Source organism: Paralichthys olivaceus, chromosome 21 (genome assembly GCF_024713975.1).
Source record: "Paralichthys olivaceus isolate ysfri-2021 chromosome 21, ASM2471397v2, whole genome shotgun sequence".
NCBI classification, from domain to species: domain Eukaryota; kingdom Metazoa; phylum Chordata; class Actinopteri; order Pleuronectiformes; family Paralichthyidae; genus Paralichthys; species Paralichthys olivaceus.
The window spans coordinates 1677129-1704904 of NC_091113.1; the positions used below are offsets into that span (position 1 = coordinate 1677129).

The window sequence follows — 27776 nt, forward strand, 5'->3', positions numbered from 1 at the left end:
TCTCTTCAAACTAAACAGGATTTACTCATTTAGAGAATGCATCGCAGCTCCAGATCAGATAAATCCTTTTGTGTTTATTTGAAATCTTTACTTTAAAATAAATTCCAATGGTCAATTATTGGAGATTTGTACTTTAATTGTACATTTGTTCTGGAATATGTGTCACTAAAGCAAAAATATCAACTAAATTAAAAGAGCCTTAACTTGACAGGTCCTGCATCTTTACCATTTTAAGGACATTTCCTCAAATATAATTGGTAAGTCAAGATCTGAAGTATTTGTTTTTTACTTGAAGAAGTTTCCCACCTTTTTCTTTGAGAATACACTCTTATTGAGTGAGCACATAATAAGAAGAATCAACTGGCTCCAGCTCCCCCACAGCCCTCACAGTGAAGGACATTGGTGAAGAATGGATAATTATAAAAATAACAAAAACAATAATGATGATGATGATAAGTCACAGGAGGAGGGTTTTGCATAGCTTTTAATATTTTAATCATATTTTCCTTATTTATCTTTAATATATTTATTGAATGACAATTTAAAAGCAGATTAGATTTAGATGTATTTGTATTAATTGGGTTTTAGTACCTTTACAGGAGGAGCTGAGTCCCGGAAGTGATGGTGCCTTTATTTTGAAACACCATTTTTTTTTTCCGGAAGCCGGAAGAGCACAACAACAACAACAGCACAGGCGGGAACTGGCGCCATCTTGTGTCTTCAACAGGAAACGGCGGACAGATGTGGAGCCTCTGAATCAATAACACGAAGTTTTAAAAATGTGAAAACACAGAAAAGTGACGTGAAGCTGAAACCACCGTCGCCGGGGTCCGCTGGCTCCGAGGCCCCGGTTACCGATCATCGATCTGGCGGCGAGAGAGTGAAAGCGAAAGTAAAACTCGGAACAGTTCGTCACCAGGAGCTCAGAGAGAGAGAAGACACGAGATCTTCGTCTGAACACCAAACTGCAGGTCGGCGACTCGTTTCACGTTTTTAATTTGTGTTCGAACACGATGTGACGTAGCAGCGTGTGAGCTAACGCAGCGGGATGCTAACGTCGCAGCATGTTGTCAATATCATGACTGAATATAAAGTCTGATCCAGCAGCACCGTGATGTCGCGTTGTTCTATTCTCCCTCTGCTCGGTTCTGCTGTTCCTGTGTTCACTTGGCTGCTGTAATACACGATGACATTGTTGAACACCTGTCATTCTGCTTTTTAAAGAGTACTTTCACTTTCACTCCAGGTACATGTACGTTCTCCTCGCAGCAATTAGCCAGTGCATGCATTAGTCAATGGGCAGAAATGAATGAATACTAATTTTATAAAGTTTTTAAAAAAAGCAAATATTCCCTCTCCAGCTTCTTAAATGCGAGGACTTGATGTTTTTAATTGTCTCACGCAACAATACACTGAATATCTGTGGCTTTTAAAAACTTGTTCCTGGACAATTGAAAAACAGAAGGGTCAGTAAGCACTGAGGACTAACTGGAAATAATCAAGTAAAGCGTCTGTCTTTAAGGACGCTTCGTACATTTAGTTACTTCCCACTTGCCAGTGTCATCAATACAATCTTTGATAATAATATTTGTCGTTCTAGGATCAGACTCTCCTCCTGCACTCCGACCCTCCACCAAAGGAAAATGGATGAAGTGGCAGCCTGTGGATTTTTCAGTCTAATTTTCGACGCGGTGCTGAGTTTGTCTCTGTGGGCCGTACTGGTGCTGCTGCAGCTCCCCAGCTGTAGTGGACTGGCGGGTGTGTGGACGTTTGGAGTGGTGAAGTGGGTTTTTCTCCACATCTTCACCTCCATACTGACTGATGGGAAGCCCCAGGCTGTGCTCTGCAGGTTCGTGGCACTCCTCTGCCTTCTCTCCCCCGTGTTTGAAAGTGGACGGTTTCTCCTGGGCTCTGAGGCTTACGTGGGACCGTCCCCTCACCTCAGCACGCTGCTCCTGGGCTCCATGTCCTCGACACTGGCTTGTGTCTTTTGGGAAAACCTTGTCTGTGGCGATGGAAAGAAAAGAGACGCCAACACAGGGAATTCTCGACAGCTGCTCAGGAGGCTGGTGACGTATTTCAGACCAGACACCCTTTACCTGATTGCTGCTTTCAGTTTCCTCATCTTCGGAGTGCTCTGTAAGTGTGAAGTATATATTTCCTACGCCTGTATATATGATTATTAGCTGTGCGTATACTGTAACTTCTGCATCAGACGAAAGCTGTGTTCTTAATTTTTCTTATTTACTAAATTCAGTTTAGCAATCTGTGGAATCCTTCTTTCCTAACAGGTGACTCTCTCATCCCACTGTATCAGGGGAAGGTCATCGATATGCTGAGAGGTCAGATGCCTCAAACCAGCTTCTGTTATTCAATTGGACAGCTGGCTCTCCTCTCTCTTGGAAGGTGATTGAACAAACCCCTGTATCGTACTAACAATCAGCACTAACACTAAAATGTGATTTGTTTCAGTGAATCTTTAAAAATAAACAAATCTCTACAGTGCATTGTTCTCTGGCTTGAGAGGAGGCATATTCATGTGCACCCTGGTCAGACTGAACAAGAGACTGAAGCATCTGCTGTTCCACAAGCTCCTGCAGCAGGACGTGCACTTCTTCGACGAGAACAAACCTGGTGAGAAGCAGAATAAACATTAGGACCTTTTGAAGACACTGTTTATGTTTTCCGATCTAAATCTTTTATTTTGCAGGATGAACAACGCAGAAAAGATGTGAACCTGTGTTTACATTTCACCCCCAAAAAATACAGACCTGAACTGGAATATAATATTCATAACAATGTTTTAACAATGGAAAAACAAAAGAGTTGAATGTCTCCAGCCATGTCTGCAGATTTCTGACCCTTTAATTACATCTTAAAAACACGGGACCACTTTGATAAACTTCCTGCTTCTCCATCATCTTTTACAAACTTTGAAATCAGGCCGTTTCTCTCTTTCACCACCAGGACATCTCTCCTCCCGCTTGCACTCTGATGTGGACAGGATGGGCCGCACGGTGGCACTGAACGCCAACATGCTGATTCGCAGCACAGTGAAAACCTGCCTCATGCTCAAAGTGATGTTGAATCTGTCCTGGGAGCTCACCGTGCTCACCTGCATCGAGATGCCACTCCTGGCCTTAGTGCAGCACAAATACACGACTTTGTCCAAGGTCGGTGTAGATTCACTCTGAACACAGCTCACTCACTCATTCTCACTCAGAGAGTCACTGTTTTCAGGTTGATCGTCAGTTCTTGGACTTTGACCTGTCACATCCAGAAGTTCTGCATCAGACACTCGTGAAGGATCCAGTTCGTTGTCTCTGACTCGGTCTCTTTTGTCGAACAGGAGCTGAAAGATCAGATTCAGGACTGTCACGCTCAGAACAAAGAGCTGGCGTCCCAGACGATCGGCGGGATCCGTACAGTCCGCAGCTTTAAAGCCGAGAGAGACGAAGTGAGGAGGTACAACGAGGCTCTGGACCAGATGCGCATGATCAAGAGACGTTCAGGAATCTACAGCGCGGTCTTCCTCCTAATACGGAGGGTAAGATGGATTAGATAATAACTTTAGAATGAGATATTAAGTGAAAACTTAATTTACAGTAACTTTTTCACTTTGTATTTAATTATTCTGACCTTAAAAAGAAAGGTTTTTATTAATATTTAAATTAAAAATATATATATTTTCCAGTCAGGGCTGCCGTACATGTTGTTTGATTTGTTCTCGACGTTGTGTTCCCTTCAGTTCGTGACTCTGACGATAAAGATCCTCATGCTGGTCCAAGCCCGCAGCCTCATCTCGTCTGACCGGCTCAGCATCGGAAGCCTTGTGTCCTTCTTCTTGTACCAGAAGCCCATGTCAGACAATCTGAGGGTCAGACTAAGACAGATACTCACGTTTGAGTTGTGAAGTACGTACCCTATGCCAGTTATTGATTCTTTGTTTTTGTCACAGGAGATTTTGTATTGCTACGGAGAAACGGTGTCCACAATGGGTGTCATTGCCAAAGTATTTAGTTACATCGACAGGACACCAAAGTGTAAGAAGGCCGGAGATTTAGCTCCTGAAAGGCTGCGAGGAAGAATTGTTTTCCAGAATGTCACCTTCTCCTACCCTTCATCTCCTCCAGATTCCACAGTACTGAAGGTAACTGTTTGACAGGCTGGAAGTTCTAGTTGGACTCTGAACCACTGTGTGTACAACAGTGTTTTCATCACTTCTCCGTTACCATGTTCTGTCCAGTCGGTGTCTATGGAGCTGCAGCCGGGCAAGGTGACCGCTCTGGTGGGTCCCAGCGGCAGTGGAAAGACTTCCTGTGTCAGTCTCCTAAAGAGGCTGTATGAACCTCAGGAGGGACAGATCCTGCTGGACGGAGAACCGCTGCACCGCTACAAACACAAGTACCTCCATCAACAGGTACAGTCACTCGGTGGACGGAGGCTTAAATCACTGCACCGTAAAAATCATGGAGGAATCATCTTTTTGTTTTACCTCCACCGATGAGGTCATGTTTCCCCCCTGTGCGTTTGTTTGTCTCAATCCCGTCAATCTGTGCTGCAGATGAAGTTCTTCTTCTTATTGTTCTTATTCTTTCTTCACTTGTTTTATCTCTGTGTTTCAGGTGGCCCTGGTATCCCAGAATCCCGTGCTGTTTTCTGGTTCGCTGAGATACAACATTGAGTACGGCCTGAAGGACTGCAGCATGGAGAAGATTAAAGAAGTCGCAAAGAAGGTCAACGCAGATGAGTTCATATCTGAACTGGAGAATGAGTACGACACAGGTACGTTAATGTTTAACAGACGTGGTCAGCTGCGATCTGTTGTTTATAGACACAACAAAGAAGAAACTGTTCTGGTGATGAGACGTTTCAATAACAACTGAATTTAAACAGTGGCTGCGAAGGTTATGTGACTTTTAGCTTGTACACACAGTGTATCGTAAACACGCCTGCAGTCTTGACTGAACTCTTTTTAAATGAACTCTATGGAACAGATACAGGAGAATGTGGCAGCAAACTTTCAGATGGGTTGAAGCAGAGCATCGCCATCATCAGAGCTCTGGTCCGAGAACCGCAGGTCCTCTTACTGGACGAGGCCACCAGCAAACTGGATATCAAAGCACAGCACGCTGTAAGTGAAACATGGAGATCGTTACCGTAACAGCATTATCCACATTCACAGATTCAAACTGTGTCCACGTGGACTCCCAGGGGTCGAAAGGATCGATGAGATGAAGAAGCTTGTTATAACTTTGTACGTTTCTGTGCCTCAGGTCCTGCCGGAGATTCTGTCCCGAGGTCGGACAGTCCTGGTGGTGGCTCATCAGCTGAAGACTGTGGAGGAGGCAGATCACATCATCTTCATGGAGAACGGAGCAGTGGTGGAAGAGGGGACACACCGAGAACTCATGGCCAAGAGAGGGCGATACCATCGTCTGAAAGAGGAGCTCTTCTCTTCTCCGCCTGAGAGAAGCTGAGGACTGAAAACTGTGCAGTGAAACGTGCACGTGTGTTTAAAGTGAGAGAATGTTGAGCCGGGAGCAGGATAATTAAGTGTTGGCCGATCAGAGTGCTTCAGTGTCACTTCACCCGGATCATTTGTGAGTTACAACCACAAGAATACAGTGAAATCCTGCACCACTGACTTCAGACCAGGCTTTTGTTGCTTTGTGCTGCTTCTTTAGAAATCCACCCGACCGCAGCTTATTGCTCAACAGGCGCGGCTGCTCAGATCATTTACTTTTAACAATAAACATGGGGGTGGGGCATCAACATGACAAGTGTGTTTATTTGTCCACAGTAACTTGAATAAATAAAGATGAACTCTGTTTTTATTCCCACTGTGTTTAATCGTCTTTAAGTGTTACAGATGGGGTTTTTGCATCAAGCACATTTTGATAGAACGTCTCTCAGTGAAATATTCTGCTCCAACAAAACACAAACATAGATATCATGTGACACTGTAACACACCCTTTACCTCATTACACACTTCCTACATTCCTGGAATGACAATGTGTTCCTTCCTGCTTCCTTCCACAAAGTTTGTCGGTGAGCCGTCCTGTAGTTTTTATGTAATCCAGCAAACCGACAGAGGAACAATCAGAGGAACGTTTCTAAAGTGCTGATTAATGAAAAAGTTCTCACTGCTTCTCTCCTGATGAATTAACTGGCTCTAAACCGGGGACTCTGTCGAGTGTTCGCAGCGCATGGCGCCGCCAGCAGGCCGGAGCCGGTACTCCGGGACGGTGCAGGGTTGCCTCCCTCCTTCCAGAGGAGCAGCAGAGTTTGTTCAGCCTGAGTCTCGGTGCAGATCTGCAGCTGCTGCTCCTCACGATGATCCATCACCTCGCCCTTCGCTCCAGGTCTCTTCACCGCAGATGTGTTCTGTCCGCAGCTCGCAGGGTTCTGCAGAGAACGTGGACTCTTCAGTCTGGACTTCCTGCAGCGAGTCGGTGAGTCTGCAAACTTTCACTTCAAACTCACAGACGCGCTCGTGCTCCAACATCTGTGTGACACACACACACACGACGAAGTGGAGAGATTCTGGAGAATTACAGATGTTTCTCTGCAGAGGAAAGTCCCAGATGTTTGTGTACAGGGCCGGGGGGGGGGCTTTAAGTTGAGGGGGTTGCTGTTTTGTTCAGCCTGAGTTCATGTCCCATTGTTAAACCACCAGCTCCTCCAGCTTTCAAACCTCTGAGACCGGACAACACTGAACCTCCGCACTTCTGTAGAGTTGGAAACACAGATTCACGGATTCGAACGTGGATCAATACAAGTGGCATCAGATCAGCTGGGCTCATGTACAGGGACCGTCTACGAAGTGGAACACCAAGAACAGATGTTCCAAAGCTATTCAGGAACCTCCCTCTAACACTGTGTCCTCTCACGAACCCCCGGGCTCCTCAGCTGGTTTCACTTCAAGACTTAGTTTGGAAAAAATGTGCTTTTGTATTATTTTGGGGGAAATAAGTTAAAAAAAAATACCTGCGAAACTTGACAATGTTAAAGATTCATCTGTCAGTTTGGGGATTAAACATCCATTCAACTAGATCAGCTGTTTAAATACTCACATGCTGTGTTTTTTATGTTAACGAACTCGGTGACACTTCACCTGGATTCTGCACTGATGCTGTGAGGGTGAGGGTTTTATCTGATGCTCCTTGTTAAATGTTTTACTGTGTTAAAGGTTGAACAGCTGCCAAACCTGCTTCAATCCAATCTGCACTTTAACCTTTATCACTTCACACATCACTGATCAGCTCAGCAGAGGTTGTGTCAGGTTGTGTGTCATCAGCATAGCAGTGAAATAAATGAATACAATAATGTAAATGTATTATTTGAACATTAAAAGCGTGAAGGTAGAAAACGCAAAGTGCTCCACAATTTAGAATGTGTGTACACTCATTCAGAACTCATTTCATATTCATAAACTAGTTTACAGAAAGTTACATCAGCACGTCTGCTTGTGTGTGAAGACATTCTCTAACTTGTGTTTCCCTGCAGTGGAATCCATGTGGACTCTGTGCCCATCATCCCAGTTCTCACGACCAGTTATGCCCACGGCACCTCGTCCACGTCTCTGCTCCACCTGACAGTGGGGGAGTCTCTGCTGAGGTCGGTGGAGCGCTGGCCCGACAGAGAGGCCATGGTCTTTCTGCAAGACGGAGTCCGCAAGACCTTCGCAGAGTTTCATAAGGACGTGAGTGTCCATCAAGAACATTCACATGAACTAAAGACTCACGTGTTAACGAACTCAAACTCAACGTGTCCCTTTCAAATATTTCTGTGCTTTATTGTGTGAGATTAAAATGTGCAGATCATAATCCAGAGTAAACTCACTGCTCACGTCATGAATTCATAGTGACAGGTGAGTGGGATCAAGGCCTCTGGGCTGTAGAAGAAAAGCAAAGTAGTAAACTTTAACTTTATTACAGCAACAGACCTTCATCAGGTTAAACAGGTATCATGCATGATAAGTCTAAAAGCTTCAAGCTCCGCAAATACACCAACTATTACAGAGATCTTTAAATGATTTAACATATATAAACCGAGACCTAGAAAGTGATGGAAGTGGAAGGAGCTGTAAATCAATCTTAGACTTTGTTTAAATGAGTGACTGTTTCACTTTCTTGGAAGCACAACTTTTCTTTTCTAAAGGAATAAGTGTCGGATGACGTCAGCTCCCAAACTTTCAAGAAAAGAATGAAACACCGCTAACAAGCGTTGTGTGAGTTTTAGTCCAGTTAAATCATCCGTGTGCAGTAATCTGTTGATATGAGGAGTTTTCAGTGTCACTCTGGTTTCCAACTAGTTTGAAAGCAGAATTTAGAGTTGGTGGATCACCAATCACAAACTTTATAAGTTTCTTCAAAATCAAAATTATTTACAAGGTCCATTTCTGTACTGAAACAGCCAAATGAATTGTTGCGGATTCTAAAAATGTAGTTTAGAGAAAAAGTCGAGTTGCATCAATTGGAAATACTCCGATAAAGTACAATATATAATATACGGACATTGGACCATCTCTGCATTTAGATAAGTTCTGTGTTAAAGGTGACTGAGGACACGTCAGTGACTGTGAAAGTGATGACTCACTGTTTGTTGGACTTTTAGACTTTGCTCTGATGAGAGAACGATGTGTCATGAAATCCAGAATTCACTCATCGGTTCAGAAATAATTATTTATTAATTATCTTCAAAATAAAGTGCAGTAACCATTTAAAAAAAAAAAAGTGCTTGGTTATGGTCGTCATAACATTTCCTGCGGAGTCTCAAGACCTCGTACGTTTTCGGGTCGTCCGTCTGTCCGTCCCAGAAACACTGGACTCAAAGACGACAGTTTCTAGGTCAAAGGTCGCTGTGGTTTGAAGTTTTTCGGCCTCTTGAACACGAGAAACAGTTTGTTATCTTAAAAACACCTGCTGGGACTCAAATGTCCGATGTGGTAGGAATGTTGGCTGAGCTCTCACAAAACATGTTTTGATCCTGTGAACAGATCTCAGGTCTGCCTTCAGGGAGCTTCTTCACGTTTTCACCAGTTGTCACTTGGACTCACAGATGAACTGATCAGATTTCAGTGGGCAAAGGTCACAGGTCACAGTGGCCTCCTGCGAGTCTGGAAAAATTATATTTTGACTGAAACTGCTTTATTTTGTAGAGTTTCATAAAGACAGTGTCACAGTGATGAGGTCAAACTGGAAGAGATCATGTCGTGTAAACAGAAATCTGCTGGACGGAGTCTTGCTCCGTCTGTTAATGGACGTGTGATTGTAGGTGGACCAGGCTGCAGCCGGACTTCTGGCACTTGGCCTGAAGAAAGGCGACCGGCTCGGCATGTGGGGACCCAACACCTACGAGTGGATCCTGTTCCAGTTTGCAACGGCCAAAGCGGGAATTATCATGGTGAGCTCAAGCAGAGTCGGGAAGATGTTCCAAAACTACGCTGATCAGCAGACGTGAAACTATATATTAGTCCAAAGAGTTTAAATGTGGGAAACACACTCACGTAACCAAATTTACTCAATAATCATCAAATCTGTCGTTTGACAACTACCAGGTGGCCGTGAACCCGGCGTACCAGCAGCAGGAGTTGGAGTTCGCTCTGCAGAAGGTTGGTCACTCCGTCACATTCTGGTTTTTACTGATGTGGCGCGCAGACACTTTATCTCCTCATCTCCTCCTCCTCCTCCTCCTCCTCCTGCAGGTCGGGTGTAAAGCCATCGTCTGCCCCACGCAGTTCAAAACACAGAAGTACTGCGACATGCTGAAAAAAATATGTCCCGAGATCGAGACGTCCAGCCCGGGGGACATCAGGAGCGCTAGGTACAGGAACGACGTGGTGCTGGCTCCACATTTGTCTCTGCAGGTGTCTCTGCCTCCTGAAGGACGATAGACGCGACTTTAAGTTTATAGAGTTTTGAAAAAAGCTTCAATGATCATATGACAGGAATGATGTCATCAAGAGGAGAGACACAACCTGCATGTTATTTAGATGAACTAATCGTTGGTCATCACATTTTACAAATGACGTCACGATGACATCATCACCTTGGAGGTTATATTTTCACCCCTGTCTGTTTGTTTGTTTTGGAGATGATGTAAAAACCACTGGACAGATTCACAGGAGGATTTTATTAGAAGGATATTAAAATCCTCCTCGAGACATTTGAATAAATGAATGCTGCAAACGAAACATGACGTCAACATGAGTTGCATGACGTTCTGTGTCTATGTTTACAGTGAGAAAGAACAAGCAGCCAAATATTTATCATTTAACTTGGAGCGTCTCAGTTATGTAACGTGACCCACATTCTGTTTTTCCCCCTCAGGCTGCCAGATCTGCGCTCCGTGATCGTTCTAGACAGTCGACAGCCAGGAATGTTTCATCTGGAGGACGTGATGCAGGCGGGCAGCAGCCAGTTCATGCTGCAGCTGCAGGATCTGCAGAAGAAGTTATCGTTCGACGACCCGATAAATATCCTGTTCACTTCGGTATTTGTGGCAGACGTAGTTTTACGACATAAGAAGTGATAAGAAAGTGATAAAAGCAGCTTGTGACCTTGTCAACACGTTCATCACCAGGGCACAACTGGGAGTCCAAAGGGAGCCACGCTGTCTCATCACAATGTTGTCAACAACGCCTACTTCGTGGGTAGAAGAGTTGGATACACCTGGAGGGTGAGTCTGTCGCTGACCTCCGGTATCATCAGCGTGTGAACAGATGAACTTAGAGCTGTGATCAGGTCTCATGTTAATACCTGAGTATTTCTGAATGTGAAATCCAATATTCTGACTCCGTCCCCCACAAACAAGTTCCTCACATTTGCTAAAATCTTCGGTGTCCGGCCGTCGGCAACTTATTCAACCTGAAAGTGAAACTTTGAAAGTTAATGGTGATGTTTTACAATCACAACACAGAGACGACACACCTCTTGTCTGGAGCTGACTTTTACAGAAACAGGAAGTGGTCCTCCTGAAACTGCTTCAACCAAACTTGTTGTTTGAAGTTGGAGACGATCCACACGCAGGAAGTGGGGGCGGGGTGACCCAGTTTCAGCTGCACAGCTCTTCTGATTCCTGAAATACATTGAGACTTTTTTTGAATCTGCTGTTTTTTGTCTGTGCAGCCTCACACTCGCATCTGTCTGCCCGTGCCCCTGTACCACTGCTTCGGCTCTGTGGGGGGGGGCCTGTGTATGGCCCTTCACGGCGTCAGCCTCGTCTTCCCGTCCGCCGGCTATGACGGGAAGGCCAACCTAGCGGCTGTGGAGAAAGAAAGGTAACGTCGGGATCAATGTCAGTTTACGTTTAAATATAAAGTCGTGTAAATAATCAAATCATCTACTTAGTTTATATGAATTATTATTACACATCTTTGCAGCAGGACGTCACAGTCTCTCTCCCACATCGGCATGAGTGAAAGGCATGATGGGAAACACCCGACTGTCCCCTGATTAAAGAGCGGATTTGCCAAAAAACTTTTTATTCAGGAATTCATGTTTTTCTGTGTCAGAATTTGCCATAAGAAGTTTTAGCCTCTTCGGTTTAAAGTTGAATTGACTGTTCACTGCTCCCGTGTCCACTGACTATAGGAACATGTCTCATGTGATTGGTTGAAGTGAAGCATTCAGAAAAATTCAAATGTAAAGTCTGTCCGTGGATTCATTTGTGTTCAGAGGAACTTGTGCTGCAGTTTGGAGCAGATTTGCTTTTCTTAAACAAAAGCTTCTGAGTGTGAACAAAAAGTTGAAGAAAGAAATTCCAGAAGTTGTCACATTTTGGTCTCTGAGGTTTGTCAGTGAAGAAGATTTCCGTTCATTCCCCTCACAGGTGCACCTTCATCTACGGCACCCCCACCATGTACGTGGACATGGTTAACCAGCCGGACTTGGCTAAATATGACCTGTCGTCATTAGAAGGAGGTGAGAAAAGAGCCTGACATCCTGTTTTCATTCATTTGAGCAAAACACACATTAGCTGTTGGTTTTGTGTTTTTGTTCATCAACCTGTTTGTTTTCAAACACTGTGAGCGTCACAGGTTACTTTTATTTGTTTTGTCCTGTAGGCATCATGGCCGGTTCTCCTTGTCCTCCTGAGCTCGTGAGGAAGGTGTTCTCCGAAATGGGCATCAGAGAAATAACCGTGAGTCGATACACGTGCAGTGATACATCTCTTTACAGATCAGAACAGAATCACGATGCAACTCAGCTTTCACACACCAGGGGGAGACAGATACCAAAGAAAAAGATCACAGGATTAGTATGAAAACATATTTTATATTCGCTTCATCGCTGCAGAACTTAAGAGGAAAAGAAAGGCGGGTTTTGTGAAAGGTTTATTGGACGTGAGAACTTGTTTCCACTTCCAAAAGTCCAGGAAATGCAAAGATAATGAAAAACATAAGAAATGCATAAAAAAAGACACTTAAAACATTTTTGTCTTTTCATTTTGGCCGACAGACTTTTACAAACTTTGGAGATTCTGTTTTTGGAATTATTCATTTTACAAACTCAAACTTTCAATGTGATGTGAAGGAAAGATGAAGTGGGTGAATGTTCAATCAACTTTAGCCAAAACTGATCATTCCTGGATCATCTCTGATACATCTGCTGTGGATCGACCTCTACACATAACTTTACAGCCGTGTCTCAATTCAGGGGCCGCCTCCTCATGAGGACGCCGTCGACCCGGCCCCCGAGGGAGGCTCGGACAGGACACGAAAGCTTTAGTGCCCCTTGTTTTGTTTTTTTAAACGTGTGAACCTTTAGCTGTTGAGTTGAAGCTCAATACTCGAAGCCATTACCTCTTTGAAAAACAGTTTGTCACCGAAGCGCAATGAATCCTGGGAAGGTTTGAGCCGCTAAAGATCGTTGGAGCCTTCATTTATCTGAGAAGGACGAAGGCGTTTGTCGGCCGCATTTTACGGAGCCTTCGAAATGGGACAGTGTCGTTGCACCGGTGTGACACAAACCCCCAAATTGAGACACAGCCACAGTCTGTTCCAATGTTTCCAGATTTTATCATCGCCCCCTAGTGGCCAAACATTCAGCTCATGTAGCTTTAAACTCCTGTTTGCCTCTGAACGCACCATGAAACACAACAAATCCACAGTCGTCCTTGAGGCTCTTGTTTATTCTTGACCTTTATTTTGATGGTTCCTGCATGTTGTCCACTTCATACTTACATTTTCAACAGTGATATAAGTCAGTGAAAATTAATTCATAATATGTCTCTGGGTCTTCGTGTGTGTGTGTGTGTGTGTGTGTGTGTGTGTGTGTGTGTGTGTGTGTGTGTGTGTGTGTGACAGAGCGGATGTGTATCTATGAATGTGTTTGTTTGTGTTTACACTTGTGACGGCATCTGACAGATGAATAGACGGACAGTCTGGAAGTAGAGTTAGCGTAGCTCTGGTTGTAGCCGGTCACCTGGACAGGCTCCTGCTCACAGCGTCTCCTGTGGAAAAGACACAAAAATCAGCAGCCAAGTCAAACAGTCCGCCCGGCAGCCAGAGACCCTGTGACCTGGACACGCCGTCCTGGATCCCAGGGCCAACATGGAAAACTTCAGACAGGGACACGGGGGGGGGGGGAGCACAGAGAGTTCTGCGGTCAGGAATAGAAGAGAAAAATCAAAACCACGCAGAGCAACAACTCCGAAACCGCCTGAAAGTTAATGTGGTAGAAGCTGAATCCACAGAAAAGCTAAATACAGGACAGATGTGATTCTGGACTGAAGCGGAGGCCAAAGAATCACCTCAGACAAAAGCAGTGATCAGTGAAAACTTTTGACTGAACCATCATTTAACTTCAGTGAAGCGTCCCAGACCTGCCTGTGTGGAAGCGACTGTTTGTTTGGCCTGTGGTGATGCTGGTCGCAGGTTTTCTTTCTGAAACGGTAAAAGTGACCTGCAGTAATGGAGCCACAGCAAATACAGACCAGCCACAGAAACCTGGAGCTGCTCCACCGCTGCTGCACAAAGAGCTGTTCACCTGTTTATTCATGTTGAACTGCTGTGAGACTTTAATTCGTGACTTTTTAAGTGAGCTTGGTAGAAAACTGGCTTGATTCAGGATTTCTCTTTATTCTCGCCGCGTCGTCGGCTCGTTCGCTGACAGATGCCGTACCTGCACAGCTGCGTGTTCAGTGACGTGTGCCCTTCTTGGCCCTCTTGGCCTTGAGTCTGCAGCCACCGAAGGCGGCGCTGTCTCTGACCTGCTTGCCTCTCTGTGCAGGGGGGGAAGCACACAGTGCGTCTGGACGACTGCGGCTCGAGTCCATCCACCTGTGGGTCGAAAAACAAAGATCAGCGTTAGGGAGTTTGTGAGCAAAGCATCACAATTTCATCAAAATCAGCCGAACGTGAGCTCAGGTCTCTCACCTGCGCAGCGGAGCCAGCTGACACGTGCAGCTCCAGGGGTTAGTGGAGAGGGTGAGGTTGGTGATGGTGCTGAACTCCAGGCTTTTGGGAAGAGACTTCAGTTTGTTGTTGTCCAGGTGCAGCGACTTGATGGCCGTCACTCCGGTGAACGCACCATCAGAGAACTGGACAAAACAAAGAAATGATTGTCATGTCAAAGCATTGGAGACTTGAATACACAGTGTCGTTAAAACGTGGCTCCACCGTGCGGACCCGCCGTCCCTCCTGTCAGGAGGCCGACACATGCAGAAGGAGGGAAATCTCGCCAGTGTTTCTCTGGCATGAAAGCCTCCTCTCATCCTTCCTCCTGCAGCAGCAGAGCAAACACTGACACTCACTGCCCTCCTTCTTTTCGCTTCTACTTCATATACATCTGCGAGGGCGCTAAAAGCTTCAGAGGGGTGTTAGATGAACCGATCCACGTCGTGTCAAGTCGGGCCTTGTCCGCGAGGAAGAGGAGGATGGATGAGAGAGAGCGGAGCCGGGCTTTGAAGGCTCGTTTTATGTGCGTCTGGAGGAGATGAGGCTGTTTGGAAATTTCCACTGCAGAGCGACGAGCAGCCGAGGGCCGGGTGTTTTGAAGCAATGGAAGATGGATGACTTCCAGCATGGCCGAGGTGTTTTTCCAATCTTTCTGTCGTCCCCCTCTTCGGGCCACTCCTCTGCCAGGAAGGTGCTCGCACAGGGCCTAACTGTCCATTCAACTGGCGAGATGGCGAAGCTAAAAATACCGCTCTTCATGCGCCGTGGAACACCCTGCCTCTATTTGCCTGCCTCCTAACCCCTCCTGACCTGTTTACAAGACCCTCCCGGCCAAAGCAGAAAACACACCTCGCTGAAAATAACACTTGTGTAATAATTAGACTTGCTTGGCCGAGGTCCAGCAAACAAAAACACTCTAAAAATACCTGCATCTGACTGGAAAGTGGCTTAATCTCATCCGTGTGTGCCGCGCTCGCCGTCTCCCGCTGCCTCCACCGGGCTCTCGCACAGGCCCCGGCGTGAGAGGGCTGTTATTTTACAGTTTTCCCCTCTGGGATGCCGCCATGCTGTGGCACAAGTACACTCAAATATTGGATTAACCTCAAGCATGAAGCAAATGTGTGCTCAGGAATGTTTGAAAAGTAGTGTGGTGTAGCCGAGAGCTAAGAGTGTGTACATTCATCCTGCAGCTGTGAGATCTAGAGGGACAGAAGGATGTTTCACAGTGAAAACATCGGCCTCGTGTCCCATCTGTGGACACAACTGCTAATTCATTCTAGATCAGGGTCAGGTGACCATGTAGCAGCCAGACTTTATTTCGTATTAGATAAGAATCTCATTGGAATTTCTTGCCACTTAATATTTTCCAGCTGCAGGTTAAAGGGCTGGTTTACTTAATTACCACCAGAGGCCGTGTCGCCAGTTTAGGATCGGGCTTCGTTCGCTTTCTCCTAAAACTCCAGACAGGAAAACTCAAAAAGTGACTTCACTGTGACTTCATCAGCAGGGACTTGGACTGAACGCAGCCGTGTGTTAAAGGGGCAGGGGGCCGTGTTGGTGGGGTGGTGGTGTGGGGAGCGTTGTTCATTATTATGCCTGTCTCGTTCGACCATAGACGGTTAAAAAAGGACGAAGACTCTGAGTCCATAAAGCTGTTACCATCCACGCAGACAGTCAGACCTCTTAGTTCCAGCTGCAGATGTGGCGTTAATGTTCACTCGTTCTTTACTCTGTGTACCTGTCACTCGGAATCTGTTGTCATGGAAGTAACAAGTTAATTCTGTGGGAAACGCTGTGAGAGTCCACGTGGACGTCCAGATGTCTCTGCACAAATTAAACTACAACTGTCCTCACAACTGGAGACAAATTTTTGCAGAACAGGTCGTTAACAAATGTCTCCCTCTCAAAGGAACCTTCATGTTCAGACTTTACAGTCACACAGACATTAAGAGTTTCTGTTTTAGACTCATGGACGTCACACTGGAATCTCTCACTCCACAGAAACACAGTCTCAGCAGCATCAGGCAGCGAGTCCTTCACTGACAAATCTTCTTTCTGGAAACTGACTCTTCTACAAACACTATTTTAAACAACTACCAGAGACCTTTGAATTTCTCTGTGTCCTCAATCTGAAAAGTAGGTGAATATATTTAAACAACACCTGCAGCACTTTATTCTAACTTAGCAAGCAGTTCACATCCACAGTCACGTCAGAGATGTTAAATATTAGAATCAGTCGACTTAGTAAATACCCATTAAAGCCATCGACTGACCTTCTCCAGACTCATGTTGTCCAGGTGCAGTTTCTCCATGTAGCGCCCAAAGCTCTGGAAGGCGTTGTCTGGGATGGTCCTCATGGGATTCCTGCCCAGCGTGAGTTCCTCCACCACACGCAGTTTGCTCATTGCTGCACTGGGATAGGTGGACATCTTGTTCCTGTCCAGGTGAAGTATGGCAAGGTTCTCCACGTCGTCCAGAGAGCCCGGCTGCAGGGTGGTCAGCTCGTTACCGCTCATGTGCAGCCAGCGCAAGTCTTTGGCACCGGTAAAGGTCCCCGGCCGCAGCTCGCGCAGCTTGTTGTCGTTGAGCTGCAGAATAAAGAGGTTGATCATGGGGGAGAAGATGCCCTTGGCCAGGTCGCTGATCTGGTTCCCATCTAGGTAGAGGTAGGTGAGCTCCGTGAGGTCCTCGAAGGCGCCGGGCTTGATGCTGTTGATCTCGTTGTTGGACAGGTAGAGGTAGACGAGCTTCTTCAGCCCCTTGAAGGCCTGAGACCCAATCTCTCGGAGCTGACAGTGCTGCATGTGCAGAGAGATGAGCCCCTTGCTGTCGCTGAAGGCCCCTGTGGGAATGTTGCCCAGGCTGTTCCTCTGCAGGTTCAGCAAACGGGTGGCGTCCGACACCTGAGGAATCTTCTTCAGCCCGGCGCTGTCACAGATGACGTGCTGAAGGTCACCGTGGCAGTGGCAGAGGCTCGGGCACTGGCTCGGGGCTCCCTGCACGGCGGGGCCCAGGACCAGGAGGCAGGTCCCCAACAACAACCAGCTCACACAACGCATCCTGGCCAACTCCTCTCCTCCAGTTCTTCAGCAGAACAAGAAGAAGCAGAAAATCCTCCGAGAGAAGCTGAGACCAACTGTGAAATGCAAAGAGGGAGCGTGTGTGTGTGTGTTTGTGTTGAGCGAGAAACGGAGGGAGAGAGGAGTGAAAAGGTGAGCAAAGGTGGGCAGTGCAAAGAGACATTCAATTTGAGGGGAGGATGGCCAGTCAACAGAACACACAGCACTATTTATAACATTTACTTGAGGGGGAAAAAAGCGAGGAGGGCTTTGCCAGGGTGAGAGGTTTGCAGGAGGAAGTCAAGTGTCTGTGAGAATTTAACCCTGAACGAGCAGGAAGACGAGAAGCGAACCACTCGTGCTCTCTGCTGCTGTCTCTGTATTTGCAGGACGCTGCCGAGGTCCGGCGTGCTGCAGGATGCACGTGTGCAGACAAATCAAAGAAGTCGCTGTGAAATAGTTTTTAAAGACTTTTCTTTTATAACAGTCAGGTTGTTTGACGACGTGTCACCAAGTGTTGGATCTGATCTGTGCACGTTGGCCAAGACGTGACTATTGTTTTTCATTCCGCGGTGGCGAGCCACTCCTCTGCAGCTGCCTCATAACCTATAATAGTCTCCAGACGTGGGGCGAGGTGTGAGATGCTGTTTCAAGCTGTAACAATCGCAGAGGTACTTCCATCATCCCAGGAATGAAACTTTAAATACCACTGTACATTCCTGCAGCATTTTCTCTTCTGGAAAAAACGAGTGTGGTGTTTTTTTACGTGTAACAGTCTCTTTCAGTCGAAGCCATTCGTTGTTGAAGGTGATTGCAGCGATCAGGTTTCCACTGGAAGACATCGAGAAGTTATTTTTCAAAGCCTGTCGCCAGCTGGACGAGGGAAACAATCTGAGAACAAAGCTTCTTTTAGGAGAAATACTTGACACCTGCTTTTAATAATGAAGGAAAATTCATGAACAGTGAAGCGGGACTGGCTCAGGTCGAGCGATGGTTTGGCTTCAGGTGTGAATTTATAAGATGAATGGACCCACCCAGGATAAATGGAATCTAGAGTTTACTTAACAAGTCTAACATTTTATTGGGAATATCGTCTCCTCCCTGATTTTCTAAGTAAACGTCCTCAGAGTGACCTCGTCTAAAACGTCCTGCAGACTTGAGTTTTTCTGCCTCTGATCGAATTTGCACCTGTGAACAGTGACTTTTATATTTTATGCGACGAATCTGCACCTTTTTCATTTTAATGACTAAAGCATCAAAGAAACTCGAGCTCCGGTCGTGGATAAAGTTTTTAAGTAGTGAGGTTCAGTAGTTGAGTCAAGTCATATGGACATTAAACATTTCATTAGTCAACAGAAAATGAATTTGAAGAAACATTAGACTCTGGGATCTTCTATCTATGGTCTTATAGAAGTATTCTGGTAGTTTCATTATCCTCACTTTTCATCCCTGGTTTTACCACAAGTGTTTTAAGGGACATTGGAGAAACATCTCTGGGTTTACTTACTGCTCTGCTGCCATTTTATTATGTTACATTTATTTTATCTTTATCCCTTTTTTTTCCTTTAACATTGTGAGATCGTATATTTATTTATTAGAGCAACACATTGTCACTGAGCTGAGCACAAACTGAACACAAGGAAAGATGGAAAGGACAGAGAGACGTGACACTCAACCTGCGCTGCCTGTTTGTGTGACCGGCAGGTCGGATACGGAACCACAGAGAACAGCCCTGTGACGTTCTGCGCCTCCCCCATGGACAACATGGAGAGGAAGAGCGAGACGGTCGGCTACATCTTGGACCACATAGAGGTACATCAGCTCAATACATCATAATAACAAAGTATTATTGATTCACTCTATAAAAACAGCAATGAGTTATAATTTAAACTCACCTCAATGACACTCAAGGAATCAGGCTAAAATGAGTGCATGAAAGAACATCTAGCCAAAATCCCTTTATACTTGCAGTGACCACTTTATTAGGTACACCTGTACACCTTCTCGATGACACACATATGAAATTATTTAATGTACGTTCAGTTTCATTTTCCCCACTCGTTTATTTTCTGAGTAAAATCTCTGCAGGCTAAAATAGTGAACCCAGGAACTGAAGAGCTGGTACCTCTGGGGACGACGGGGGAGATCATGATCCGAGGATACTGTGTGATGCTGGAGTACTGGGGGGACAAGGCCAAGACAGACGAGTGCATCGGTAAAGACGGCTGGTACAAAACTGGGTGAGTGAAAACGAAACGAGGGAAAAACTGGATTTTCACTCCAGCTGCTGATGTTTCCGATGTTTTGTTTTTCCTGCAGCGACATCGGCAGCATGGACGCATACAGCTACTGTCGCATTCAGGGCAGGATCAAAGACATGATCATCAGAGGAGGAGAGAACATTTACCCGGCGGAGATTGAACAGTTCCTGCACACGCACCCCAAAGTGATGGAGGCACAGGTGAGCTGAAAACAGCAGGCGTAACTCTATACTCACCACTTTATTAGGTACAGGCCTTACTCCTGCAATTTAATATAACTACAGTTATGACACCAGGACGTTGGAGGTCAGTTGCATTAAACGTTATTTCTTTATAAAATGTTTTTAATGTTTTTAATGCAATAACTCTTTAGTTTTTAACAAGAGTTTGCAGAGGTTCATGGTTTTCTTTCTTTGTGTTCATCAGGTGGTCGGAGTTAAAGATGCTCGTATGGGTGAAGAAGTTTGTGCGTGTATCAAACTGGTAGAAGGCGAGGAATGCACTGCAGAGGAAATCAAAGCTTTCTGCAAGGATAAGGTACACGTCCTTTTTTAATTTTCAGTATTTTCCATAATAGGCTGGAAATAATTTCGTGCTTCATCTTCCCTCTTAAACTCATTGACTCTGCTCCTTTCAGATCGCTCACTTCAAGATTCCTCGCTACGTACTTTTTGTAACCAGCTTCCCGGTCACTATTACTGGAAAGGTAATTTTCTCAGCTGAGCTCCTGCAGAGCTGCGTTCTACTCCAAGATTCCTGTAAATGTATAAAAGACAGACACGTTTAATTTGACTGAGTTTATTGGGATAACATGAGAACAGTACATGAGTACAGCTGCTGTAAGAGTCGTTGATAAATTACCCCCCCACTGGTTCTAGTGTTTCTCTCCTGGGACGCTGATTGGAACAATTTACTGTAGACATGGCGTTGCCCCCAAATGCCCCCAGACAGGAGGGAAAGGGAGCTATTAGCTCGTCTGCACGCACACCACATCCTGTTAGATAAACCTAGAAGGGCGACAGACCAACCCTCGTCCTGGAGCCACGGATCAGATAAAAAAAAGCAGCCTCCCTCACACTTTACCTAACCGCACCAGAATAATCCACTCGGTGCTAACGGTGCTTTCCACGACACACATTTGAAAACCTGTTGGCAAGTTGGTCCTGACTTCTGACTAACTGATAGTTCAGGATTTTTAGGAAATAGAATAATTCGTATTTTACAGCGAGATAAAAATGATCATTAACTGCTCTTAATGTTTGACCGAGTATGAAACCGGCCTCTTCTGGTTCTTTGCAGGTGCAGAAGAACAAACTCTGTGAGGAGGCTGAGAAGCTGCTGGGACGGAAGAAGTGAAAATGAGAGACTCCACTCATGTATGGAAAGAATTACTATATTATTAAAAAGTTACTGAATGTTATATATCAAAGACACTCATTAGTTTCATATATCCAGACAATTTAAAACATCTGGAGATATAATCATAATTAGAGAGAGAGAGAGTCTGAGCCTTCAGGAGACGGGTGAGGGAGACGCTGAGCCGGTAACCAAATGTTAAACGATTCAATTCAACTCACTTTTGTTTGTTTGGACCATGTCCCATCTGCTAACATGGAGGAGGTGGGGCAGCTTATAACTTACAGTTACCTCTGGTTTCAAAAGAACCAAACAGCTTTAAAACGGCAGCTCACAAAACAACGACACGTTGAGTTTTTAACAGACGGAGAAATAAAATGTGGGTTTTGGACTTTTGGTTGTTGACAATAAGATAAACATAGAACACCTGACTGGACTCAGTCACACTGTGAAGATCAGAGCACTGTTCTCTTTTTTTTTTACATCAAGATGAATTAAATATTGTATCACATTATTAAAAGCAGGCGTTGGTGTTTCTCTTTTTACGGGAAGAATGAAGGTATTTTTAGTGACCTCGGTGGCAGGTGCACGCCTCTTCAGCTCCTGGAATTCCCTTCAGCAACACACGCTGATTAAGAATGAAAACTTTGTGGCGAATAAATGAGCGAGGATCACAGACACACATTCAAAGCTGCAAAGAATTTCCTCCAGGGTCTGAGCTACATGTGCAGTCCACCTGAGGCCGGGCTGCAGGATCGGATGTCGTCGTCTGTCTAGACCTGAAGGACTGGGCCCAGAAATAGCTCTTAGGAGAGAGAAGAAAACAAACAGCGCTCCTGGCTCTTACAGCGGAACCTCAAGGTTTATTTAGAGATTTTTTTATTCTACATATTTTGGGTTTGGATTTTACCTTTCAGGACATAACCCGAACCCTCCTGCAGATGGAGAGCCTGTTTTTACAAGCAATATTAGTCACTATTAGTTACAACACTTAGAACATTTTTGCCAAATTGTTTTGAACTCTGGAAATATAGACGTTTTATTATATCAGGCTCGTACTGTGTGGTCCACAGCACCAACGGAACCCTTCAGGTCAACTGAAACTCTGCAGTCTCCCTCATGTGGTAAGAAAAAGCACAGCTACTAAACTCAATCTGCTAAAACGTGCACTTTGATGGAAGACGCAGAGGAGCAGCAGGTTACATCCATATTCATAGTCCATAGTCATCTGCAGGTGTCAATCAAATGTGATTTTCCAGTTGAACTGACAGGATGTGACCAGATTGTTGTTATAGACACTCCCTATACATTTAACACTCTGTCTTCTCAATGTTACGAGAACCTCGGCAAGGTCCACTGATTGGTTTGGGATGTTTGAGTGTCTACATACTTATGGCCAACAGTGCAAGACATTGCCTTCACTCTCATTAGTAAACATCCTTTGTGAACACCTCACGTGTCTTTGGGCAGCGGGATCCCAACTGCCGTCTGTTGTCCCTGCATCTGCTGCTCTGCCCGGGCCACCTGCTCCTCGGTGCAGCAGTCCTGCAGAAACACGGCCGCCAGGTTGCGCAGCCGGGGGCTCTCCGACAGGGAGAAGCGCAGCATGCACTGCAGGATGGCTGGGACGGCGATGTCAGAGCGTGACACGGGCGTCGTGAGGTTCATGAGCGTGACAATGGCCGACAGGACGGTCTCTTCCCTCCGGCTCGACAGACAGCTGGTGACTAAGCTGATCCCACTGCTCTGCAGGATCAGGTCTCTGCACTGCGGGTCCATGCTGAGGTTACACAACCCCCCTGAGAACAGGACACAGGTGACAGAGGGGATGGACGTCATGACGAGATGACAGGACGACAGGTTATAATGCAGATTAATACTCACCCATCCCAAACTCCACAAAGTTCTCATTCTCCTCAGTCAACATGTCCAGGAAGAGGTCAGTCACCTGCAGCTCCCGCAGATTCTCCATGTTCTTTGGGTCGTATGCAAAGTTGGCCAGGTTAGCCAGCACTTGTTCCTTTGCCTCTGATGTAGTGACAAACGTTTTATAAGCAAATTAAAAATAACAATGTTTTATGTGGGTAAACGTCAGCAGATTAAGTAAAACTCTTAAATATTAAGTTATAAAGTTATTCATTATTAGTATTTGATCGTATCGCATTATTATTAATATCGTATTGAAAATTCCCTGATTTGTTTCAGTGTCAGTTTTCAAAGAAACACAGTGTGAACAAAACTTTTACTTTTATAAACTTTTTTAGAAAAACAAGTAGAATAAAACACATAAAATAAAAGTTCACAGATTCTGATTCACAGATGCGACTCGGTATCGGTGGATAACACAGTGAGGCATGAAAAGTGTGATTAAATGTCATAACACTGTAAGACATAGTTCAGGTATCCAGAGGGAACAATTGTACGAGAACATCTCGAGCCCTTTTTAAAGAACTCTTGTAAAATTCAAAAGTATTTGTAGTTCAAGTAGTTGCACAAGTATTACCTGGTCAGTGTCTCCTGTTACTGGACACGCGTCATCATCAGCTTCTAACATTTTCATGAAATGATTTAATCACATGTGATTCTGGTGTTTGAGGAAATCTGTTGTCAACGTGTTGAAATTCAAGAGTTTATCAGACCAAACATCTGAGACTAGAACCAGTCATCCACGGGCTCCTCTGTGTTTGAACAATACAACTAACGACCTGTCATGTGTCTGGTTCCTCGTTGGAGATCCTCAGAGGATGAACCTCAGGGATTCGAGCAGTGAAACGAAGATAAAAAGTCAAACAAAGCCTCGCTCACCTTCACTGTCTGTGTCCTGGAACTCAGTCACCAGAGTCTGTAAATATTCAAACCGCTCAGATCCTTCGCTCGAGTGTTTCCTCCACATGTTCACCAGATCAGACGTCACTTTCTCTTAATTATCTTTAATATTTCACTGTTTACAATCTCACACACACACACAGTAACATACATATATATCTGCTTCTCCTCTGCTCGGTCCGTCCAACTAAAGAGTCCGTGCGACGACGGCGAGGCGACAGCAAGGTTCCGCTTTAAGACTCACAACAACCTCACACGTGTTCCACATGTTCCGCATCACCTGGTGAAACGTCACGCTGGTTCATGTGGATGATTTGACTCCGTGTGAACCTCAGAGAAGAACAATCAGTTTTCTGCACGATGCTAAAGTTGCTTCCTGATTCGACAGTTTAGGGGAAATTACAGAGAAATTGAATTTACACTGAGCGGCTGATTCTGTGTTTTACTGTCATGACTTTTCCATCGAAGCCTGAAACCCACGTTCAACCTTCTCAAACGTTTGTGCTGCGTGTTTGCTTCTATTTGTTGTCATTGTATTTACAGAGACAGGATGGAGGCCCTCGGCACATTAAAAGTCGTATTTATTAGAGACAGAGAGTAAGAAAGAGCGTGTCCAACTGCTAGTCGCTGAAATTTGTATCATGGCCCAAATTTGAGCGCAGCAGTGACTGTTGAGGTAACGTTAATTCAGCCATGTTGGGGATTGCAGACACAACACAGGAGCCTGCGGCTCTGCGGGGCATGTTTGAAGTACAGACCTCATCCCAACTGTCAGTACTAGGACAGTACACTTCTCTGCTTCCTATCGTGCGGTCTAAAGAGTTGAACCCTCCAAAAACATAGAACTGGTCTTCTATCACTTCCAGGCAAAAGTTTCTGCGGCGGGTCAACATGGGGCTCAGCAGGTGCCAGGTGTTGGACTGGGGGGTGTAGGTCTCAACCACTGAAAGATGGTTGTTGCCATCAAAGCCACCGACCTGGAGGAGGAAAATCTTTGGGTCAAGGTTTTGAATGGAGAAAAAAATGCAGTTATATTGATAAAATATGTGCATGAGGCTGTGGTTAGGATATAAATAAATACACTTGTCTAGTCTATTTAAGTGATATGTGGATGTCAGCAGTGTTTCGTGTACTTACTGCATAAATTTGGTTATTATATGCAGCAACTCTGAGTCCTCTTCGCCTGGATCTCATTGGGCTGATCATTGTCCACAGGTTGGTTTCTGGATCATAATATTCCGCTGTGTTCAGGTACACGGTCCCGCTGAAACCACCGCAAATGTATATCTGAGGAGAGAGGGAGCAGCAGTGAGTACCCAGGTCTTTTCTTGGTTTTAACTGGTGACTGTTTTCACACACAAATAAATACAGAAATATTACAACTGCAAAAGATAATACTACCTATTACAACAATTATTATTTCCATATATAACAAACCTTGTCATGCAGTACTGTGCAGCTGGCGTCACTCCTCTGCTCGTGCATAGGTGCAATAAGTGTCCACTGGTTGGTTTCAGGACAGTAGCGCTCTGCAGTGTTGTGTCGTTCTTGTCCGTCAGAGCCTCCAAAGGCATAGATGAACCCGTTCAGCACGGTTACACTCACATAGCTGCGGCTGTAGTGCATAGACGCCATCTCCTGCCAGGTGTGTGTTGCCAGGTCCAACCTGTCCACGCTATTGAAAAAGTTCAGTCTGTCAAAGCCACCGATACAGTAGACACGACCATCTAGGAAGGCTGTGCCGTGATAGGCCCGAGGATGCTCCATCTTGTCTGAGACGTCGATCCAGAGGTCAGCGAGGGGATTGTACACCTCGATATCGCAACGTTTAGTGTTGTTCTTCCAGCCTCCAGTGATCAACAGGATGGAATTAGGCACACGAGGACGGGCAAGAGTGTTACTGAGACCGCACATCAAGGGTGTGTGTGTGGCATGCCATACTATACACTTGGAATCTTTAACTATTGTCTTGCACTGAGGGTCGTTCTTCACCAGCCTATTAGTGATCACATTGGACACGATGTAGTCCATGTCTATCAGGCCCAGCCGCACCTGCACAGGGACAAGGGAACAGAACTTGTTGATATCATGTCAAACTTAAAACTGTTATTAATCAGTCAATGTGAACTCAAACTGAAGCAGAACTTTAGACAACACTGTTTTTCTCAAACGGATCGAGCTGCAGGTGTTAAAGTAATCAGGATACATGCTGGAGATGTGCAGTAAATCTAGACTTGTGACAGAAAGATATATTACCTGAGACAGAAGCACAGCAATGTGTTGCTCTCGTTCCTTGGGTACGTGGGCGATCCAGCGCAGAATTGCATCAAACACAGAACTTTCAATCCTCACATTGAGCTCATCTTTGCCAATGATTTTGGTAAGCTCTTCCGCAGAGAGCTGCAGGAACTCTTTGCAGTGAGCGACCTCCTCAAAGTGCTTGATGATGTAGCAGAAGGCCTTGCACCGCAGCTCAGGCATGCGGAAGATATTTGTGAACTGCCAGATGCCAGTGCAGTTATGTGGGCAGAGTTTCTCACTGATAAAGTCGGAGCATGCTTGTATAATGCCCATTATGTTGAGCATATCAGCTTTGATCATCAACTCCTGCACGTTGTCCTCTATCAAAGCAACAGAGCCGGTGTATGCAAAGTCAATGATGAGCCGCATCATGTCAGCAGACACAATGGGTATGCGGAAAACATTGTTTTTGGTTGGCCAGCGTTCAAAGAGAGCTCTGAGGGTTAGAGAGGAGACAAAGCAGAGGGTTTAAAAACGATATTCAACCATTTCACACTGACAACAACAATATAAACTTATTTTATCACTTCTCAAGCAGAAGGGTCAAAGTAAAAAGTATAACAGTATTAGACTAATTAATATCTGATTAATATTCTCCCCACTGATCAGGTAACCAGCTCACTGAAAGTAAGGACTGCAATCATAGAGGATGGCCCGGTGGATTCGAAAATGAACATCCTCAACTTCGATGATGGCGTTGCAGAACAGTCCTGCCAGACGGAGTTCATTATACACTGTTCTCCTCATTTTGACTTTTCTCGGGTTTGTGTTCTTCTTCCTTCTTCTTTGTTTGGTTTATTTGTGAGTGTCAACTAACACAGAAGTGCAGCAGCTCTAGAGCCTTTCAATGATTGAATAAAAGTCATATGGACAAAATAATTGTGAATCAAAGAGCTGTGGCAGCAAAGCAAAGGAGATCAAAGAACAAAAGGGCTGTTGAACTGCATCATATAACAGTTAGGAAAGTTCACAGTCTATAAAGGCAGTGTTTCCTGATGTAGGTCAAATGATATGGTTTGGAACTTCCTTTCTTTTTCTTAAATTCTTCCTTCCCCTCTTATCCCCCCCTTTTCCCCTTCGTTCCTCTTCTTCTCCCATCCATACAGACTACTGTTACCCAGCTTTAGCGGGAACGCAAGTCCCCCTGACTGTGGACTGCAGACAGGAGCAGGCGAGGGTCGAAAAAGTGAGCTGGACTTAACACACAGTGCGCACCGGAGTATCTGTGCATGGTGTTACACAGCACTGGGTAAAAGTCAGACATATATGACCTGCTGAGGTAGGGAAGTGTTAACCAAACTGAAACTTAAGTTAGAAATGTAAAATAAATAAATTATTAAAATGACATTTCAATAGTTACATTACATTAAAAAATCCCTAATTCATTTCACAGATAGGACTTACAGTTTTTGAGTAAGAGACATTTGTTTGAAGACTGGCGCTGGAGCACAGCACTCTAGCTCCCCCATTGACTCTAATGTTAATCTCAAAAAATGATTCCTGATGAGAAAACTACATTTCTAACTCGCTCTCACTGTCTCATTTCTTAACTCTAACCAATAAAAAAC

General features: G+C 45.1%; 5 protein-coding genes and 1 long non-coding RNA gene across 8 annotated transcripts; 2 read left to right on the top strand and 4 right to left on the bottom strand.

Moving 5' to 3' along the window:
• Nucleotides 1-474: 474 nt before the first annotated feature.
• Nucleotides 475-5837, top strand: tap2t (transporter associated with antigen processing, subunit type t, teleost specific). Of its 2 annotated transcripts, none has more exons than XM_069517279.1 (12): nucleotides 475-1246; nucleotides 1601-2139; nucleotides 2292-2406; nucleotides 2504-2634; nucleotides 2968-3173; nucleotides 3350-3547; nucleotides 3749-3877; nucleotides 3959-4150; nucleotides 4247-4420; nucleotides 4626-4785; nucleotides 4998-5134; nucleotides 5277-5837. In XM_069517279.1, the coding sequence occupies exons 2-12, from the start codon at nucleotides 1644-1646 to the stop codon at nucleotides 5478-5480; spliced, it is 2142 nt and encodes a 713-aa protein (XP_069373380.1). In that variant the 5' UTR covers nucleotides 475-1246; nucleotides 1601-1643; the 3' UTR covers nucleotides 5481-5837. The 2 variants fall into 2 exon arrangements, with proteins under 2 accessions (XP_069373380.1, XP_069373379.1); XM_069517278.1 differs by having other exon boundaries at nucleotides 475-971.
• LOC138406013 (uncharacterized) lies at nucleotides 5832-10452 on the bottom strand. The gene is made up of 2 exons (XR_011239677.1): nucleotides 10316-10452; nucleotides 5832-9885 (listed from the first exon to the last, which is right to left on the bottom strand). It is a non-coding gene; the product is annotated as an uncharacterized lncRNA (long non-coding RNA).
• acsf2 (acyl-CoA synthetase family member 2) lies at nucleotides 6018-21601 on the top strand. Its single transcript, XM_069517280.1, has 16 exons — nucleotides 6018-6456; nucleotides 7511-7706; nucleotides 9281-9409; nucleotides 9564-9617; nucleotides 9711-9829; nucleotides 10336-10498; nucleotides 10589-10684; nucleotides 11134-11285; nucleotides 11837-11928; nucleotides 12072-12148; nucleotides 19169-19276; nucleotides 19553-19704; nucleotides 19784-19925; nucleotides 20152-20262; nucleotides 20363-20431; nucleotides 21025-21601. Exons 1-16 carry the CDS (start codon nucleotides 6338-6340, stop codon nucleotides 21079-21081), a joined length of 1836 nt encoding a protein of 611 aa, XP_069373381.1. The 5' UTR covers nucleotides 6018-6337; the 3' UTR covers nucleotides 21082-21601.
• chad (chondroadherin) lies at nucleotides 13131-18200 on the bottom strand. The gene is made up of 4 exons (XM_020107801.2): nucleotides 16679-18200; nucleotides 14385-14548; nucleotides 14131-14288; nucleotides 13131-13459 (listed from the first exon to the last, which is right to left on the bottom strand). The coding sequence occupies exons 1-3, from the start codon at nucleotides 17462-17464 to the stop codon at nucleotides 14147-14149; spliced, it is 1092 nt and encodes a 363-aa protein (XP_019963360.1). The 5' UTR covers nucleotides 17465-18200; the 3' UTR covers nucleotides 13131-13459; nucleotides 14131-14146.
• Nucleotides 20508-24470, bottom strand: armc7 (armadillo repeat containing 7). The gene is made up of 3 exons (XM_020107804.2): nucleotides 23887-24470; nucleotides 22966-23109; nucleotides 20508-22880 (listed from the first exon to the last, which is right to left on the bottom strand). The coding sequence occupies exons 1-3, from the start codon at nucleotides 23972-23974 to the stop codon at nucleotides 22534-22536; spliced, it is 579 nt and encodes a 192-aa protein (XP_019963363.1). The 5' UTR covers nucleotides 23975-24470; the 3' UTR covers nucleotides 20508-22533.
• On the bottom strand, nucleotides 24471-27757 carry LOC109642856 (kelch-like protein 10). Of its 2 annotated transcripts, none has more exons than XM_069517282.1 (5): nucleotides 27613-27757; nucleotides 26164-26644; nucleotides 25345-25959; nucleotides 25045-25194; nucleotides 24471-24884 (listed from the first exon to the last, which is right to left on the bottom strand). In XM_069517282.1, the coding sequence occupies exons 1-5, from the start codon at nucleotides 27675-27677 to the stop codon at nucleotides 24528-24530; spliced, it is 1668 nt and encodes a 555-aa protein (XP_069373383.1). In that variant the 5' UTR covers nucleotides 27678-27757; the 3' UTR covers nucleotides 24471-24527. The 2 variants fall into 2 exon arrangements, with proteins under 2 accessions (XP_069373383.1, XP_019963359.2); XM_020107800.2 differs by lacking the exon at nucleotides 27613-27757 and adding an exon at nucleotides 26831-27603.
• Nucleotides 27758-27776: the final 19 nt, after the last annotated feature.

Bases quoted from the DNA above. Each gene is read 5' to 3' on its own strand.
- tap2t (XM_069517279.1), top strand. From the start codon at position 1,644: ATGGATGAAGTGGCAGCCTGTGGATTTTTCAGTCTAATTTTCGACGCG. The intron at 2,635-2,967 runs GTGAGAAGCAGA...TTTCACCACCAG, and splicing joins CTTCGACGAGAACAAACCTG to GACATCTCTCCTCCCGCTTG. The intron at 3,878-3,958 runs GTCAGACTAAGA...TTTTTGTCACAG, and splicing joins CCATGTCAGACAATCTGAGG to GAGATTTTGTATTGCTACGG.
- acsf2 (XM_069517280.1), top strand. From the start codon at position 6,338: ATGATCCATCACCTCGCCCTTCGCTCCAGGTCTCTTCACCGCAGATGT. The intron at 19,926-20,151 runs GTGAGCTGAAAA...TGTGTTCATCAG, and splicing joins CCAAAGTGATGGAGGCACAG to GTGGTCGGAGTTAAAGATGC. The intron at 20,263-20,362 runs GTACACGTCCTT...TGCTCCTTTCAG, and splicing joins AAGCTTTCTGCAAGGATAAG to ATCGCTCACTTCAAGATTCC.
- chad (XM_020107801.2), bottom strand. From the start codon at position 17,464: ATGCGTTGTGTGAGCTGGTTGTTGTTGGGGACCTGCCTCCTGGTCCTG. The intron at 14,549-16,678 runs GTCAGTCGATGG...TGTTTTGTCCAG, and splicing joins ACAACATGAGTCTGGAGAAG to TTCTCTGATGGTGCGTTCAC. The intron at 14,289-14,384 runs GTGAGAGACCTG...TTCGACCCACAG, and splicing joins CAGCTGGCTCCGCTGCGCAG to GTGGATGGACTCGAGCCGCA.
- armc7 (XM_020107804.2), bottom strand. From the start codon at position 23,974: ATGTGGAGGAAACACTCGAGCGAAGGATCTGAGCGGTTTGAATATTTA. The intron at 23,110-23,886 runs GTGAGCGAGGCT...TCACTACATCAG, and splicing joins CCAGGACACAGACAGTGAAG to AGGCAAAGGAACAAGTGCTG. The intron at 22,881-22,965 runs GTGAGTATTAAT...TCCTGTTCTCAG, and splicing joins CTTTGTGGAGTTTGGGATGG to GGGGGTTGTGTAACCTCAGC.
- LOC109642856 (XM_020107800.2), bottom strand. From the start codon at position 26,955: ATGAGGAGAACAGTGTATAATGAACTCCGTCTGGCAGGACTGTTCTGC. The intron at 25,195-25,344 runs GTTTGTTATATA...CTCTCTCCTCAG, and splicing joins GCACAGTACTGCATGACAAG to ATATACATTTGCGGTGGTTT. The intron at 24,885-25,044 runs GTAAGTACACGA...TTCCTCCTCCAG, and splicing joins ATAATAACCAAATTTATGCA to GTCGGTGGCTTTGATGGCAA.